Source organism: Lissotriton vulgaris, chromosome 3_1 (genome assembly GCF_964263255.1).
Source record: "Lissotriton vulgaris chromosome 3_1, aLisVul1.2, whole genome shotgun sequence".
NCBI lineage: Eukaryota > Metazoa > Chordata > Amphibia > Caudata > Salamandridae > Lissotriton > Lissotriton vulgaris.
Genome location: NC_141689.1, coordinates 1121954728 through 1121970450, shown reverse-complemented (window position 1 = coordinate 1121970450; position 15723 = coordinate 1121954728). Strand labels below are relative to the sequence as shown.

Genomic DNA, 15723 nt, shown 5'->3' with positions numbered 1-15723 from the left:
CCCCTTTAGGGAAGGGGATGACATCCACAAATGGATTACTGCTTTGGAGAGAGCCTGCACTGTGCAGGGTGTTCCCCAAAGTCAGTGGGCAGCTATCTTGTGGCTCTCCTTTGATGGTAAAGGTAGAGATAAGCTCCTCACCACAAGGGTGGAGGATGCTAACAATTACCAAGTCTTGAAGAATGTACTGGTTGATGGGTTTGGTTTAACCACTGAACAATACAGGATGCTGTTCAGAGACACCCAGAAAACTCAGTCTCAAGATTGGACTGACTTTGTTGATTGTGCCACTAAGGCTTTTGAAGGCTGGCTACTGGGTAGTAAGGTTACTGATTTTAAAGGATTGTATAATCTAATTATGAGGGAGCAAATCTTAAATAATTGTCAGAACCAGCTATTACATCAGCACCTGGTAGACTCTGAGTTGACCTCTCCACAGGAATTGGGTAAGAGGGCAGACAAATGGGTCAGAACCAGGGTTAGGCCTAAAAACCAGGGTGGTGACCAGAAAAAGGAATCAACCAAGCCTCAAGAGAAGGGTGGGGATAAATCCACAGAGAAGACTTCCCAAGGGCCCCAAAATTCCAACAAGGGTGGTGGGTCCCAGAACACTCCTTCAGAACAGAAGAAACCTTATTGCCGTACCTGTAAACAGGTGGGTCATTACAAAAGTGATGCCAGTTGCCCTAAAAATGGTAATAAGGGAAATGTGCCCCCAGGTAATACTCCTAAACCTCCTGTTACCACTAGTGGTAATCCCCCAGGTGGTGGGAGTGCCCCCAAGAATGTGGTGGGCATTACTTTGGGCAATCAGGAGGACTATGGCTTAGCCAGGTTCCCTGACCACACTCTTGTCTGTGAGACTGGCATGGGGTTTGCCAACTTCACTACTGGACCCCACATGTTGGGCAAGTATAGACAAGAAGTTTTAGTGAATGGTCAGAAAGTTGAGGCATTCAGAGACACAGGGGCCAGCCTCACCATGGTGAGTGACCATCTGGTCCCCTCTGCTCAACTGACCCCTGGTTTTTCTTATCAGGTGACAGACATTCATGGAATGAAAAGAAGGCATCCCATGGCAGTAGTCAAGCTCAGCTGGGGTAATGTCACAGGGCCCATGAGAGTGGCAGTGACAGATAACCTACCTGTAGATTGCTTACTGGGGAATGACCTGGAACTCTCAGCATGGGCTGAGGTGGAACAAGAAACTCATTCCAGAATGATAGGCCTATCCAGACAGGTTAGTGGGGCAGTAATAGCTACAGCCCCAGTCCAAGCACCATTCCTCCCTGAAAAGGTTGGAAAGGCAGTGGTAGCCACTGCCCAGGCTCAGACAGACTTTTCAGAACAGGATAGGAGGGCTGTGACAGCCACAGCCCAAACACAAACTGAGTGCCCTCCTGAAAAGGTTGGCAAGGTTGAAATGGTCTCAGCCTCTACTCAAACAGATAGTGAGGTTGTGAAGCCTGAAACAATGGATCACTCCACTCAAACAGAGAGCATTGAGGAGGAAGAAGAGTCTTCCCCCTCCCAGACACTAGGTGAGAGCCAGCCTCCTCAGGGAACTGACTCTACCCCTGTTGAAGGAACCGCCCCAGAGGTAGTCAGGCCTAGCCTGGCAGAGCCCCTGATGGCAGTGGACCCTTCCCAGGTGGGACCCAGTCTGGAGCAGGTAACCTGCACCTCTCTACCCTGCCTCAGTCAGCCCAGGGCTGAAGAGACCAGGGAGGCCAGTGGTGGACCCCAAAGGGCCCCCTGTCCAAAAGAACCCCCTAATCAGCAGATTAGGATCACTGAAGCTGGTAAACCTAGCCAAGTGAAAATAGAACAGACTCCTGAGGGATCCCCCTTAAAAGTAGTTAGGGAACTCCCACAGCTGGACACTGTTGGGCACAGCCAAACATGGGGCCTAAAAACCCCAGACCTGACCTGTCCCTCCAGTAAGCCAAACAGAGGGACTCAGCCTCCAGCGTTAGGTAGCCAGAGGCTGACCCTGAGAGCTCAGTGCATCTCAGCTAAAGAAAGAAAGGCACACATGATGAATGGTGATTGGAGGAAGTTGAGCCCAAAGGTAGAGGAGCCTCACTTCAGCACTCCATCCCAGCATCAGCCTTCTTCTTTCCCAAGACACACCAGAGACAGAGATTCCCTATGGTGGAGACCCTCAGATACCCTTAGGGTGAGGGGTTGCCTAGTGGACCATGACACAGGGGGAAACCAAGCCAGAGCTGGTACTTCCTTATATGGCCACTTAGGTAATAGAGGCTTACCTGGACAAGGATAGCCTTATCTCCTTTCGTTTGGGGGGGGGTTGTGTAGGAAGGTACATCCTGACTATGGTTGCCCCCAACTTTTTGCCCTGTGTTTTAGCTGGTTTTGGACATAGTCGACCTGGGACCCTGCCAATCAGGACCCCAGGCCTACTGCTCTCTCTTTAAAATGGATTCCATGTACCCTAGGTACATTTCCAATTGGTACTGGGCCACCCTATCAGACCCTGTAACTCAGGGCATGGGTGTACCCAGGGCTGCCAGGGGCTGCAGCATGTATTATGCCACCCCTGGCTGGCCTCCTAAATTTGACACAACTGGCTGCATGACAGCTGGGGCAAAGTCGTGTAATCACCCTTTGCTGTAGGTGTAGTATACCTATACCTAACCCTAAAATGGACACACAGATTCCTATCAGTCACTCCTATGGCAGGCCTTGACAATCCTGAAGGCAGAGTGCTTGGAATCATGTGAGATGGTGCTCTGGCATGAGCTGAGCCTGTCTGCAGCTTGCGGAATCAAGTCCTAATAGCTGTTCCATGATATCGCATACCATATACTCTTAAGTGCATTATAATCCTCGCGGTTAAATGCTATCTTTGGTATTGCTTTATCAAAACATGTCGAGTAAGGTGTCATACGAATTGGAATACTAACCCCTCGCCAATTCTGGCGACGGGGTTAGCATTCCACCCTTCTAGAGGGACACGACATGTATGTAACTGTGAACCCCGGTTAAAGTTAACTGAAGCCTCAGCTCCACAAAATGGATGCTGCCACCACAGACACGAGTCTGACCCCCTGCAGCTGGGAGTCCTTCCAGCGAGGGGAGCCTGGACAAAGGGTTTCCTGTCAGGGGCGGTGCTAGCACCGTCCCAGACATGGTTTTGTGTATCCTGGGTAGGCAGGGCTTTACAGGGAGGTGACTGCTGAGTGGCACCCCGGTGCTCACTACGCATAGGCCGGTCTGAACCAGTTCCAGGGGCACACCAGCCCCTGGCCTGGGGAAGTCCAGCATGGCTGAGGGGTGTAACCACCCCCCACCTAGTCCCACCCATAGGCAGGACCTAGTCACCGGGTCAGCCCCCTTTTTTAGTATAAAGCTGGGAGCGGGCCCCCTGTTAAAATTAGATCATCTTTGGAATCAAGATACCACTTTCTTCGAAAGGACTTCACGATTTCTTCTTCAAGATTCTCCCTTGTGGCTAAGGAGTAGTCACCCTGCATCAAGCGGGCACCATCCTAAAGAACACTGCGGTCTGCTGCCAGTCCTTCATCACGAATCCGACGACCCAGCTCGACGAGACCCGGCTTCCCTGGCACCTCTGACCTCTACTCACCTCTACAGCCAAGCTGAGAACCGTGAGTGCGACGAGACCTCAAGGGACCGACGATCGCCAAGACTGCACGACATCTTTACTGCAAGCCCACCGTGTCCTCCACTGGTGAGTGCTTTGGGGTCCGAGAAGCCCCGACCCTGCGCAGCTCCAGCACCCAAGGTCAGCCTCCCTGCATCTCCACGATCTGCGTGGGGCCCTTCTGCTGTTTGCTGTGCACCGCGTTGTTTGGCTACCAGCCGGCTGGCTTGTGGCCTTCTGAACGACGCCCAACGACTTCACGACTGCTGGTCTGGTTGCTCCAGGCTGGCCCTTGCTTCCTTGTTCAAGAGAGGCACCCCGGACCCTCCTGGTCCACTCCAGACGCCATTTTAGGTCCACCGCGTGGGCTTGAATTTGCCAAGGCTTTGTTGCCCAATCCTGGGTCCAGCGACGCCGACAGCTTCCATCTTCGTGGGACAGCTCGATCCTCCATCCTGGTCGCCGACAACGCCTCCTGGTCCGTGAGATCTTCGAGTCAAGCGTCACCCACTCACCTAGTCGAGGTGGCTACCATCCGGTGCCCTCCTGGTGCCCACTGACTACTGGCTAGTAGTCTCGAACTTGGTCCCCTCTGCTTTCAGGTGTCATCTATCTTCGAGATCCAGGCTTGGATCCAACTGAACTTTCTTCACTGGTCACCGGCCAGCATCTTTTCTTCCGGCTCCTGGTCCGTCTACGAGGATTCCCAACGTCTTTTCAGACCTATGCAGCTGCAGCCCCTGGGCTAGGTAACTTCGGCATTTCGGTGCCCCAGCATAGCCTCACTATCCAAGGGTCAGAATCTACTTTCGTTTTCTCCCTACCAGGTCGGGTTCGCCCGAGAACACTAACTTTCTAATTCCTAGCTACCATAGACTTTTGTCCCGCATCTCGCGTGAGAGTGCACACACTGCACCCGAGTCCCCTAGGCCTCCTAGAAGTAATCTAACGATTCCCTAGTCAAGTCCTAGCGATTCCAAAAGCTATTAGTACTGTACTTACCTGCTAGTAATTTCGCATTCCACTTTCAGAGTATATGGTTTTCCGTGCCCCTCGGGCATTTGTATATACTGTGCTAACTTAAGTATTTTTGTAAGAGTTTTGGTTTGTGCTTAGTACCCTGTCCTCATAAAGAGTACAGGGCTGTTGTGATCTTTAAATAAATAACTGTTTATTTTCATAACACTTGTGTGGTGTCCTTTCACTTGGTATTCAAGGGGTATATGTGTGGTAAACAGCTGGCTTAACACGCCCTCTCGAGTCTTTAGCCTTAGACTGCTCGTATCCACGCTACTAGGATAGCTGGCCTATAAGGTTGACTTACAACCAATCATCAATAAGGGTTGCTGGACTGATACATAGTGTTCACTAGAATAGTGAGCACTGCATATCAGGCCACCTTCTCACAGATGTCGCTAACGGTGGCCGGGAATGTTGACCAGTTTGAGGAGCTCTGGCACCCCTTTTTGGCACTGCTGTCCACGGAATTTCACGAGCTCACGTGTCCACGGTATTTGCGCCTCCTTAGGCTGACGCCGCCGGCGGCTGCGGCGGAGTGAAGTGCGGATCGGGGGCCGGGGGTTGGGGGTAGGAAGAGGGGTTATATGCTTCTAATGCTGACTTTCGGACGGGGATGTTGGGGTATTGTTTTCTTTCTTTTCCTCCTTTGCTTTTCTTTCTTCTTCTTTTCTGGGGCCGGGGGGTTGGTGGAACGGTATGCTTCTCCTTTACTGTGTTGCGGGGTGCTATTCGGGCTCGGCCTTGCCTAGGGAGTGGGGGTCTACAGGGGGGTCGTCCACAATGCCTTATTGCCTTATGTCTTTGCCTTGTTACCCTCTGGGGCTTCCTGCCTCCCTGCTTTTCTTCTGACTCGCTGCAACGTTCCGCTTCTCGTACTGTATGTTTGCTTGACCTCCTGCTCCCCTCCCCGTGTTTTTGTGCCTTAATAAAATACTTTAAACCTAAAAAATAAAATCCTGTCCGGACGGACAGAAGACATACGACCTATTAAGTGTATGTTCATTGCTTGCTGTATACTCGATATAGGGACCACTGTTCTTTATAATAGGAACTGAAGTTTATGTCATGGAATGTGAGAGGCTTATCTAATCCGCGAAAGAGTAGACAGGTGTTGGCAGACCTTGCTCATCACAAAATACACATTGCTATCCTACAGGAGACCCTTTATGCCCAAATCCCGTTTTGCCTCTGCCTGGGGGACTAATCGGTTCTTCGCGAACTATAGCACCTATTCATGTGGGGTGTGTATTTTGGTTCACAAGGCAATACCGTTTCAGATGCACACAGTAATCAGGGACCATGAGGGTCGATATTGGTTAGTGGAGGGCAACCTTGGTGCAAAGCGGATACTATTGGTCAATATTTATGCCCCCAATGAAGACGCATGTAGTTTTTTCTCTGGCATATCCAAACAGATTTCTAGTTCTTCGCTGACTCCATAGTGTTGGAGGGCGGGGGGGATTTCAACCTCACGCAGCAGCCTATATTGGACACTACGGGAACCGGTCAGTTCACTAAACTGCACTCCACCAGGGAACTGCAGACCCTGTTACAGACCTACTTGCTGGCGGAAGCCGGGTGCCGTCAACATCCTACGAACAGCAGGGTCTCCTTTTACTCTGCCCCACACCGCACCTAGTCTCGAAAAGACCTCTGGAACCTGCCTCCTGAATTCCTGGTTCACACTCTGTAGACTGACTATTTGCCTCTGACTTTGTCAGACCACTAGCTGCCGCTTCTCTCATGGAAAATCCCCAGCATAGCGCGACCGTGCATGCCCTGGCGCTATCTCTCTGATGCGCTCATAAAGTGAAGTTGCGGATTCTATTGCTGAATATTTTCACCTTAATGCTGGCTCAGTCCCTCGCTGTGCCATGCTATGGGAAGTCTTTAAAGTTTACATTTGGGGAGTTTGCCTGGCTAAGCAGGCTGAGATACTGTGCATCATTCGGCGAAATCTTGACGCAGCAGAAAAAGTGCTCAGGGACTTGGATGTGGGTGTTCTGGCGGGGGACCCCTCCTCTTCATTACACCGGCAAGCAAAACTCCTTGAGGAATTCCAAGAGCTTGCAGCTCGCAAGACTGCTTATTTAGGGAAATATGCGGTGGCCTGGGGTAGGAGAGTGGGAGCGCCCGGGGCTCACCTTGGCTAGACTGCTTAGCCCCAACACCAGACTTCATACATCACCCAGTTGCGGCTGGAGGATGGCACGTATGTCACTCAAAATGCAGACTTCTCGTCGACCTTCCTCATATACTACTCTCGCTTATGTACCACATGTGCCCCGCCTGAGGGGACTACTCTCTCTGAATATCTAGCGGAGATTGCGATTGTCTGGATTGAAGAAGGCCAGCGTAAATTCTTAGCCTCCCATGTCGGAGTTGACGAGGTGTCGCAAGCTATCGACGACCTTGATGGATCCCGTGTCCCTGGCACGGATGGTTTAGGGGTGTATTTAAGAAGACATATAACGTTCTGCTTATCCCTCACCTCCTTGAGGTCTACGCGGAGGCACTTGAATCGGGGGTGCTGCCTTTCAGTATGCAAGAGGCTATTATCTCCCTACTCCTCAAGCCGAGCAAGGCACCTGAAAGATACACCTCCTACAGGCCCCTATCTCTTCTCAATCAGGACTATATAATCCTGGCTAAGGTCCTTGAGACGCATATCTCTCTCCTCATTGATCAAAGTATTTCCCCTTTCTAAACTGCTTTTGTTCTGAATCGGTCGACATGTTAATTTGCGCACAATATTTGCTGTGCTTAATCAACTGAACTCAGGGCTTCCAGCTGCTGCAATTCTATTGGATGCTGAAAAAGCCTTAGACTTCTTAGAATGGTCCTTTTTGCATGATGTGCTCAACAAACTGGACTTTCCCCGTGGATCATGTAGCCTTGTCCACCTCCTTTATTACGACCCAAGTAGCCCAACTCCGGGTGAATGATGAGCTCACGGGCCAATACCCTCTGTCGAGGGGCCTTAGACAGGTCTGCCCCCGCTTGCCTTTATTGTTTATAATCGCCAAGGACCCACTGGTGCAACATCTCCAGGAACATCATCATCGTGGCCTCCAAAATCATCGGGTCCTCTTCTGGCCTCCCTCTACGCGGATGATGTCCCGTTTTTCGCCCGCAAGCCCGTGATCAACCTGCATGTGCTCCTCCGGGAGGTTGTGCATTTTGGAGTCTTCTCTGGCCTGGTTATTAACTGGGCCAAATGTGAAATATTCCCCCTCACAGGTGCCCCCTCCGCTGGACTTCCCTCTGCGCTGGTGCAACGATCTCCCCAGTATCTTTGCATCATATTGCATCGCACGGCGTCAGAAGTCATCTGCCTCTATTATGGTCCTGCAATAGACCATCTGTCTTCGCAGGTGGAGAGGTGGATTGCATTTCCATTATCAGTGGCTGGCAGGATTGCCATTATTAAAATGGTGGTACTGTTCAGTTTCTCGTATCTTTTTTTTAATATTCCTATTTCACTCACATCTACATTTTTCAAGATACTCTGTAGTTTGTTGATCAGATAGGTGTGGGCGGGCAAGCAGGAAGGCCCGCATTAGTTGGCAAACGCTCACTATGCCCTTCACGCGTTGTGGGGAGGGTGGGGGGGGGGGGTTAGGGTACCAGCCTTCTTCTTAGATCATCTAGTGGTGCAGCTCCATTATATGTACTTTTGGTATCACCCGGACAGGTCGCCTACAATAACTGAAACCTGAATACTTGCAGGTTCGCCCCTGCCCACTTGCTGCGGTCCTTCCTCAGGGACTCACCTGGTCTCCTACTGAAATACAAACACCGCACACTGCGTGGTGGGCCTGGGAAAGATTCTGTCAGTACTTGCAAGCTGACCGCCTCTATTCTCCACATATACCGCTGTTAAACAACCCATGGCTATCCCCGACCACTGAGGCCCTTACAAGACAAAATGCTTCATGGTCCTAATACTATGAGGTACCTGTTCTGCACGACCCAATTGCGCTCAGTCTCGGACCTTACTGTGGGCCACAATGTGACCATGATGGATAAATTCCTTCTGCATAGAACGCGGGCCACCATGGAGGCTGCTGTGCATGCCTCCACTACAGAACCAAAAGAATTTCCTCTGCTCTCCACAATTATTCTGTCACCCGACAGTGCACATCTTGTTTCCCATTTATACCACTCAGTGTTCCCGTTCATATCACTTCGTCCGACAGTGGGTGGGGTAGCTCATGTAGCATGGGAGAGAGACCTGGGTCACCCCCCTACCAGACAAAACATGGGCATACTGCTGTGAACACACTCAGTACATATCTTGTACAGGCACAAGCTCCTCCATTGTAAGTATTTACACAGGGCTTACATTACCCCAAAGTTCCTCGCTCGGATGGACCCCACTCAAGCTCCATGCCTGCCCCCGATACACATTTGGTGATGCTGACTTTATACACTTAGCGGGGAACTGTCCGCCTATCCTAGTCTTTTGGGAGGCAATCTTTCAACACCTCGCATCAACGAACGAAGCTGATTTGACCCCTTCCCCATTGCTTCTGTTGTTGAGTTATACCGAACCATTAAGGGCTGGGCCCCGCCATTTTGCGTCTATTGCTCGGTTATGAGCTAAATAAATATTTCTGTACACTGGGGCGGTTCCACTACTCCCATGATTAAAGCCTGGCTGAGGGATCTAATATACTGCAACATTACTAGTGATGTATATGCCACACTCCTGCCTCCAGCTTCCAGACTCTCCTGCTGAAGTGGAAGCAGAATAAAATGATTCTGGAAATTCCCCATGACTGAATCCTTCATTATTAGAAGTCTTTCATTTCAGCTTCAACACTGTTACTTGGTAATCTTGCCATACATAGCCTCAATACCTGCAGTTGAGCACACAAACAGAGATTCATTTTCTTCAGACACGAGACACCACTGGGCCCATCTATTTGGAAAGGGCTTTCTTAAGAAGAAGAATAGATGGACTTTTAAATGAAAGTGGTCCCTGCTTGCTACAACTCCCAGGACTTTTCTGTGGTTTGAAGCAACTCTGGCATGGTGATACCCACCAGATGCTTAGTGTCCAGCACACTAAGCATCTGGCCTGGCAAAAAAAGCCTCAACACCAGCGAACCCAGTGGTGTAGTTATATTTCCAAAAACAAATACTAAAATGTTCCAATTCAAAAGTTGTGATCTCCAAGTACAGTAGAAAATACACCATGTTCCTACAATTTCTATTAGTGTCCTGAGTATGAGTCTCTACAATTTATTATTCAGAGTTTGTTATGGCAAAAACATACATCAGATTTAAATATGGGGTCTCATTTTCACTCAACAAATGCAAGTGACAGGAGTTTGGGCGTTGGACTACCCTACAAAGTCTAATCAGGATATTAAGTTCTCAAATATGGATCTCAGATGTCACGAAGGTTTTCCATCAAAATAAAACATTTTTGGTTATCAAGGCATGGTACTGCTAACAAGGATATCAACACGCCATATGGAAGACATCCACTCCTAAGGCTTTTCGTAAAACACGAATGCCACAATGTCAGTTTTGTTGACCACCAGTAACTACAAATTAAAATGTGTTGATAGGACACTGCAGCTACAGATGTATCAAGCAATGGTGGGAGAGCGGATGGTCTGATCCCAAGATGGCAGTCTCGCAATATTGCAAATCTGTGTGACTTCAGGAGAGCCATTTTGGGGTTTGGCTGTCCAAACCTATAAGGGGACAACTCAACAGAACAGCCATCAATGGTCAGAACTTTCACTCGAACCATGACAAAACCATTAAAAAGAGGAGACTTAAAAATGCCTTTGGTTCAGCCATCTGTGTTGTCTTTCAAAACAGAAAACATCACCCTTCTTCCGGCACCCTGCAAATCAGCCCAATTGAAGATGTTTCATTTGAAAAGGAGTTATCTGTTGTTCCTAATGCCAATAATACATTGAGCAGTAGGACATCACTGCACATTAGACCCCACCTATGCAAAAATTTAAATGCATCTGTCCACTGTCCAGGGTAGTACGGTGAACCAAGCAAGCTAGCAGATCGGAGACAACTTCTCGTGTGAAGAAGTTAGCTGCAAATGGTATCTTTAACACTGCTCTACTATGTAAGAAAACAGCGGAATACAGTAATTGTTTATTGCCTCGTACTGAAGGATGTAGTCACAGCTGTGTGCTCTTTGATGTTCGGTGTTAGATCAGGGTCAAGCCGGGAGGAGGTGTTTTTCAAAACGGACGCTGCAAGGTTTGCTCGGAAAAAGATCTGTGACAAGAGACAGACGAGGCGCAACAATGATGCTACCACATACAGAACTTTTCCGGGTATTGCTCTTGAAAACATCAACTGGAGCAAAGACAAAAAAGTTGCTCCATTTCCACAGAAGGAAAACTAGGCAAGTCCTTAACAAAAAAACACAACAATGAAGTTGGAGGCACAAAAACACTCCTTAGACACATTAAACATTATATTGCCAGTTAAGATCTCTCCAAGGTGTTCACAAACATGTTAAGCCCTCTTTGTGGTCGCCAATGGCATGTATTTGACAATCTTGGGTAACCGATGAGGCTTAAGGGATGACCAACAGTAAACTATTAGCATAAGAGCTTACTAACACTGAACAATTTAAATACCATGGTCAGTAAAATAAACTGAAAACACATCCACTCAACATGGTGATAAAAAAATGAGAGGTCTTTGGTTAGGTTTGCAATTGATACTCCCTTTGATAATGCTTCTTTTCTTCCTCAAAAATGTAACTTTTGAATCCACAATGATCCATCAATTCGCAAAATCAATCCCATTTCATTTTTTGTGCGTGCTGTCATCTTTTCAGGGCATGTTATCTTTTGGACAGCAAACAAGGCCGTGTTATGGTAATTTCAGCTGGTCAACACTCTATGCAGGCCAACAGATCACCCAGAGACAGGGTTGGCACACTATACTGTTAATTGCAATTTATGTTTAAAAACATGCCAATGTGTACCCCACACACTCACAGCTTCAAAGCTCATATATATATCTTCCACTTACTTTTAAATGCTTCGGTTGCTCCTGGTGCTTGGTTTTTATCTGGATGAAACTTCAAGGCTAGCTTTCGATATGCCTTCTTCAAGTCTTCCTCCCCAACATCAGAGCTGACCCCAAGTACTTCATAAAAGGTTTTGCACTTTTTTATTCTATAAAGCAGAATAGAAGAACAAGTTCACACTTTAGAGTGAGCTCTCACTGAATACCTAACATTACTGAATATAACACCTAAACAAATTCCAGAATTAACCCACCCACAGTGGCTGAATACATTAGATTATGTTTGCATCAGGGAGAAACGCAGCCGAATCCTAAAGGTACAGTTTTAAATACATTTATGGCAGACAAGTACACATGATCGTCAATTTATTCTCAACCAAAATATTAGTTAAAACAACAATGTTCAATAGACAATTAGGACTACATAAGAAATTTAAGAGTTGCTAAACCCAAACAGCCTCTACAGCCTAAAAATATACAGCTGCAGGCAAATCTCATTTATAATTTGATCCTGCACCTTACAAATTCATATGATAAAACTCTTTTTTCCCTACTTTATTGCTAAAGGGAAAAAAATGGGCAACCCAAGACTTAATTGGGTCAAGATTTGACTACTTTCACCCTGGGATAAAATAAAACCCCATCAACACTTCTTCAGTCAAACCAAAATCAAGGAACAAGAACGGATGCCTCAGCATCACGTTTTCCGAATGGAAAATAGTTCCTATTTCAATTACACTGGCTGCCATTTAAGGAGAGAGTACATTTTAAAGTTCTTTAAACAGATCAGAAATGCTTGGTTAGATCTGCACCTGCCTTTCTTGCATCACAAAAATCAACAGGTCAGGAGTGTGGAATTTAATAAAATATCTACTTGTACATGGGGCAGGTTGCTTGATAAATCTACTTGTCCTGTGCCTAAATCCACTTGTCCCTTTTGTGCCATGTAATGGGGTGACAAGTTATGACAGCAACCTCATTATATAAGAGCTCGGACATGGCCTCTCTGATTAGGACAGGGCTGATTCCATAGTAGGGTTTCAATACTAGCAATTCCCTTTTGTTGCCACAGATCTACATACTGGGGCTGAAGGTAATGGCAAGCAAGAGTTCAAGGGTTGGAACGCCCTTTTGAGTCTGTGCAAACCTACTAACTTGCATGTTTTAAGGGTTTTCATCAACTCTTCTCTAATCTTTTCCCGTACTTCAGAAAGGATAAATATTTACCCCTGACAATGGCAGACATAAAACTTCTTCCAGAGTTGGGAAAAAGAAGTGGTTGGAGGGCACGTAAACTTGCAAACACTCAGATGTTCGCATGAGCAAATCTACACCTGTATATTTGCTCAAAATGAAGTTCACAAATATTTTCTCTGAGTACTATTTCTTGGCCTACTATTGTAAAGTCTTGTGAATTCACGAAAGTCGTATCTCTGCACTTAATCCAAAGGACATGGGTGCACTTTATTTAATAATTGGGTCCCTAATTAGGTCTGGCGTTAACCATGACCTTTTGTGTTTATTAAAATGTTTTCTCTCTCTGTCTATTGGCTAGCTACTCTGTGCAATGTGTGCTTTTTGAGACCAAAGCAATTTTAGCTTAAATCGGAGATTGTCTGGCCGCTGCTTGAGCAAGCTCCGTAAGCCATCTACAGAATCCTTAAGGAAACCTTAGGCATCCGTGGAATAGTTGCACAAGCCCTGCTGCCATTTGTAGCTCTTGGAGGGCGGATTGGGCAGGGCTGCTGGCAGGCAGTACCGGGGCATTATTTGAGCAACCTAGCTGGGGGCTGCGGTGGCGTCGAGGTGCTCCCCACGTTGAGTATAGGCACTGAAACCCGTGCCCGACGATCGCCGTAGTAATTGGGGTGTGCCGGGCCTTGTCTACATGCGCGGAGGAGAATTGCGCCTAGCTGCCCGCCGTGACACTGAAGACCGGGCCGACTGGCCCAGAGTGAGGTGCTGCCCGGCGCCTGCAGAATGCTGGCCGTGCGCTTCTGGGTGGATCACTGAGGGGAGCTGCATATGTTGGCCCAGCGGGCTCTCCTACGTCTTATGGTGAGACGATGGCGAAGCATCTATGAGTCCGGGCCTCTAGTTCTGATGCGGGCCGTGGTTTGAGATTCAGCATTAAGGCTGGATGTCAGTGAGGGCCGAAACTATTGACTGGTGAGGAGTGTGGCGGCTACCACGGAGCACATTATTGAGCGGGGCGGCGCGCTGAGGCCACGGATCTGAGAGATTCACACAGGGAGCTTCTACTCCCTTCCAGACCTATAATAAATTACAGCGCTCACCTGGGGGCTCGTGAGACGGGCCTCCTTCGGCCTCTTGCTGCACTGCTGCTTGCTACCTGTGGATCCTTCGTAGACAACCGCATTGGTCTGGGGCATGCACTATCAAGCGTGGAGTGCTGGCTGATGGGAGAAGAGGCTTTCACAGCACAGCGGGGGAGCCTGTAGTCCTTGCTGAGTAGACCAGACCCTACGAGAATATGGGCAAGGTAGACAAATACCAGTCTACGCTTCAGTTTGAGCAGCAGAAATCATGGCTGAGGGAGGTGCTGACATGGCCCCTGCAGGGCAGAAGGACACTGCTGAGGATTATGAAGGAGACATTCGCTAAATACTGATGCCATGCAGAAGAGCTTGTCCAACATTGATGGGAAGATAGTCTCCATGGCCTAGTGGATGGACCGCATGTTTGAGCGTATTGACAAGCACCCTGAGAGCTTAGACATGCCGGAGGGACGGGTGTCTGAAGTAGAGGACGACCAAACAGACAGACAGATGGGGAAACTCCTCACAGTCATGCAGGACAAGGCGTAGGATTTGGAGGCCAGATCGAGGCGCTGCAATATACGGATCACGGGCCTCCCGGAATCCACTGCCATGGGCAATATGGAGGTGTTCGTTGAGCAGCTACTGGTGACTCTTTTGGGTCGGGACACAGTCTCTTATGTTTGTCGTGGAGCGCGAACATCGCTCCCTGGGCGCCAGAACCCCTCCTGGCGCTCCTCCCAGCCCAGTGATCGCTAAGTTGTTAAACTGTAGAGACAGGGATCCTGCCCTGATGCGCACAAGGGAGCTACGTAATTTAAAGTTTGCGGGTTCTTCGCGCTTTCCAGATTTTACCGTGAAGGTGCAGGAGGTGAGACGGAGTTTGCACCCTTCAAGCGTCGGCTGTGGGAGCATAGCCTGGAGTATGCAATGCTATACCCGGCCAGACTTAGGGTCATGATGAAATTAAGAATATACACTGACCCCCTGGTCCCTACAGAAGGCCCTCAAAGAATACAGCAAGTCTGATGTGCAGAAATAGGCATCGGAGGAGCAGGCCGGGGCGTCTGGCGGAGACTTGGAGGATGAAGACAGATATGCTCGTAAACTGGACTTCTCTCGCTTGATCCTATAGGTATGCTGTATATGGTTCGCTTGCCGTGGCGCTCCTACGGTAGACTGGAGTCGCTGGGTGCCTGAGTCCTGCTGGGATACACTGGCAATGATTGTTCATGTTGCGGTCAGCGGCGTTGAGATAAACTGTGACATTCTCTTCATCATTAGTCTCTGTGGGTTTGCTTCGACCTTGGAGGGAGGCCCTTCTGATGGTGAATAATTGACTAACTTATCTCTCTTTGGGTCCATTTAGCTGTCCTTCTCTGGATGTATACATAGTGAACATAAAGCTATGTTGTATTTCTTTGCTTGTGGGTATTTAAGTGTATTGCTGATAACATTTGCCCCTGCGTGTTACCCACTGTTTGGCGATTAGCCAGAACTGTTGTTTTGATGCTGCAGCTTTTATTAGAGAAAAACTGGTGGGGGGGGGGGGGGGGGGGGGGGGTGGGGGGGGGAATGTATCGACTATGCCAAGTCGGGGTTCACATAACGTGTGAGGGGGGATGTATGGTCATTGTGTTTTTTGCAATGTGCACACAGTACAAACATGATTCTATGACAGGACCCAGAGGTGAGAATTAGACTGTTCTTTCTTCTTTAATTTAACCAGCAGACATTAAACAATCAACAGTCAACACCAATAAAGACTTCATT

The 15723-nt window shown here is 48.4% G+C and overlaps 1 protein-coding gene across 1 annotated transcript in view; it reads right to left on the bottom strand.

Annotated features, from left to right (window-relative positions):
- DNAJB14 (DnaJ heat shock protein family (Hsp40) member B14) overlaps positions 1 to 15723 on the bottom strand; it is a 350933-nt gene that overhangs the window by 148663 nt on the left and 186547 nt on the right. Inside the window, exon 3 of the mRNA XM_086961595.1 lies at positions 11675 to 11820. Within this exon, the coding sequence (XP_086817721.1) occupies positions 11675 to 11820 (146 nt within the window). The remainder of the gene's footprint in view (positions 1 to 11674; positions 11821 to 15723) is intronic.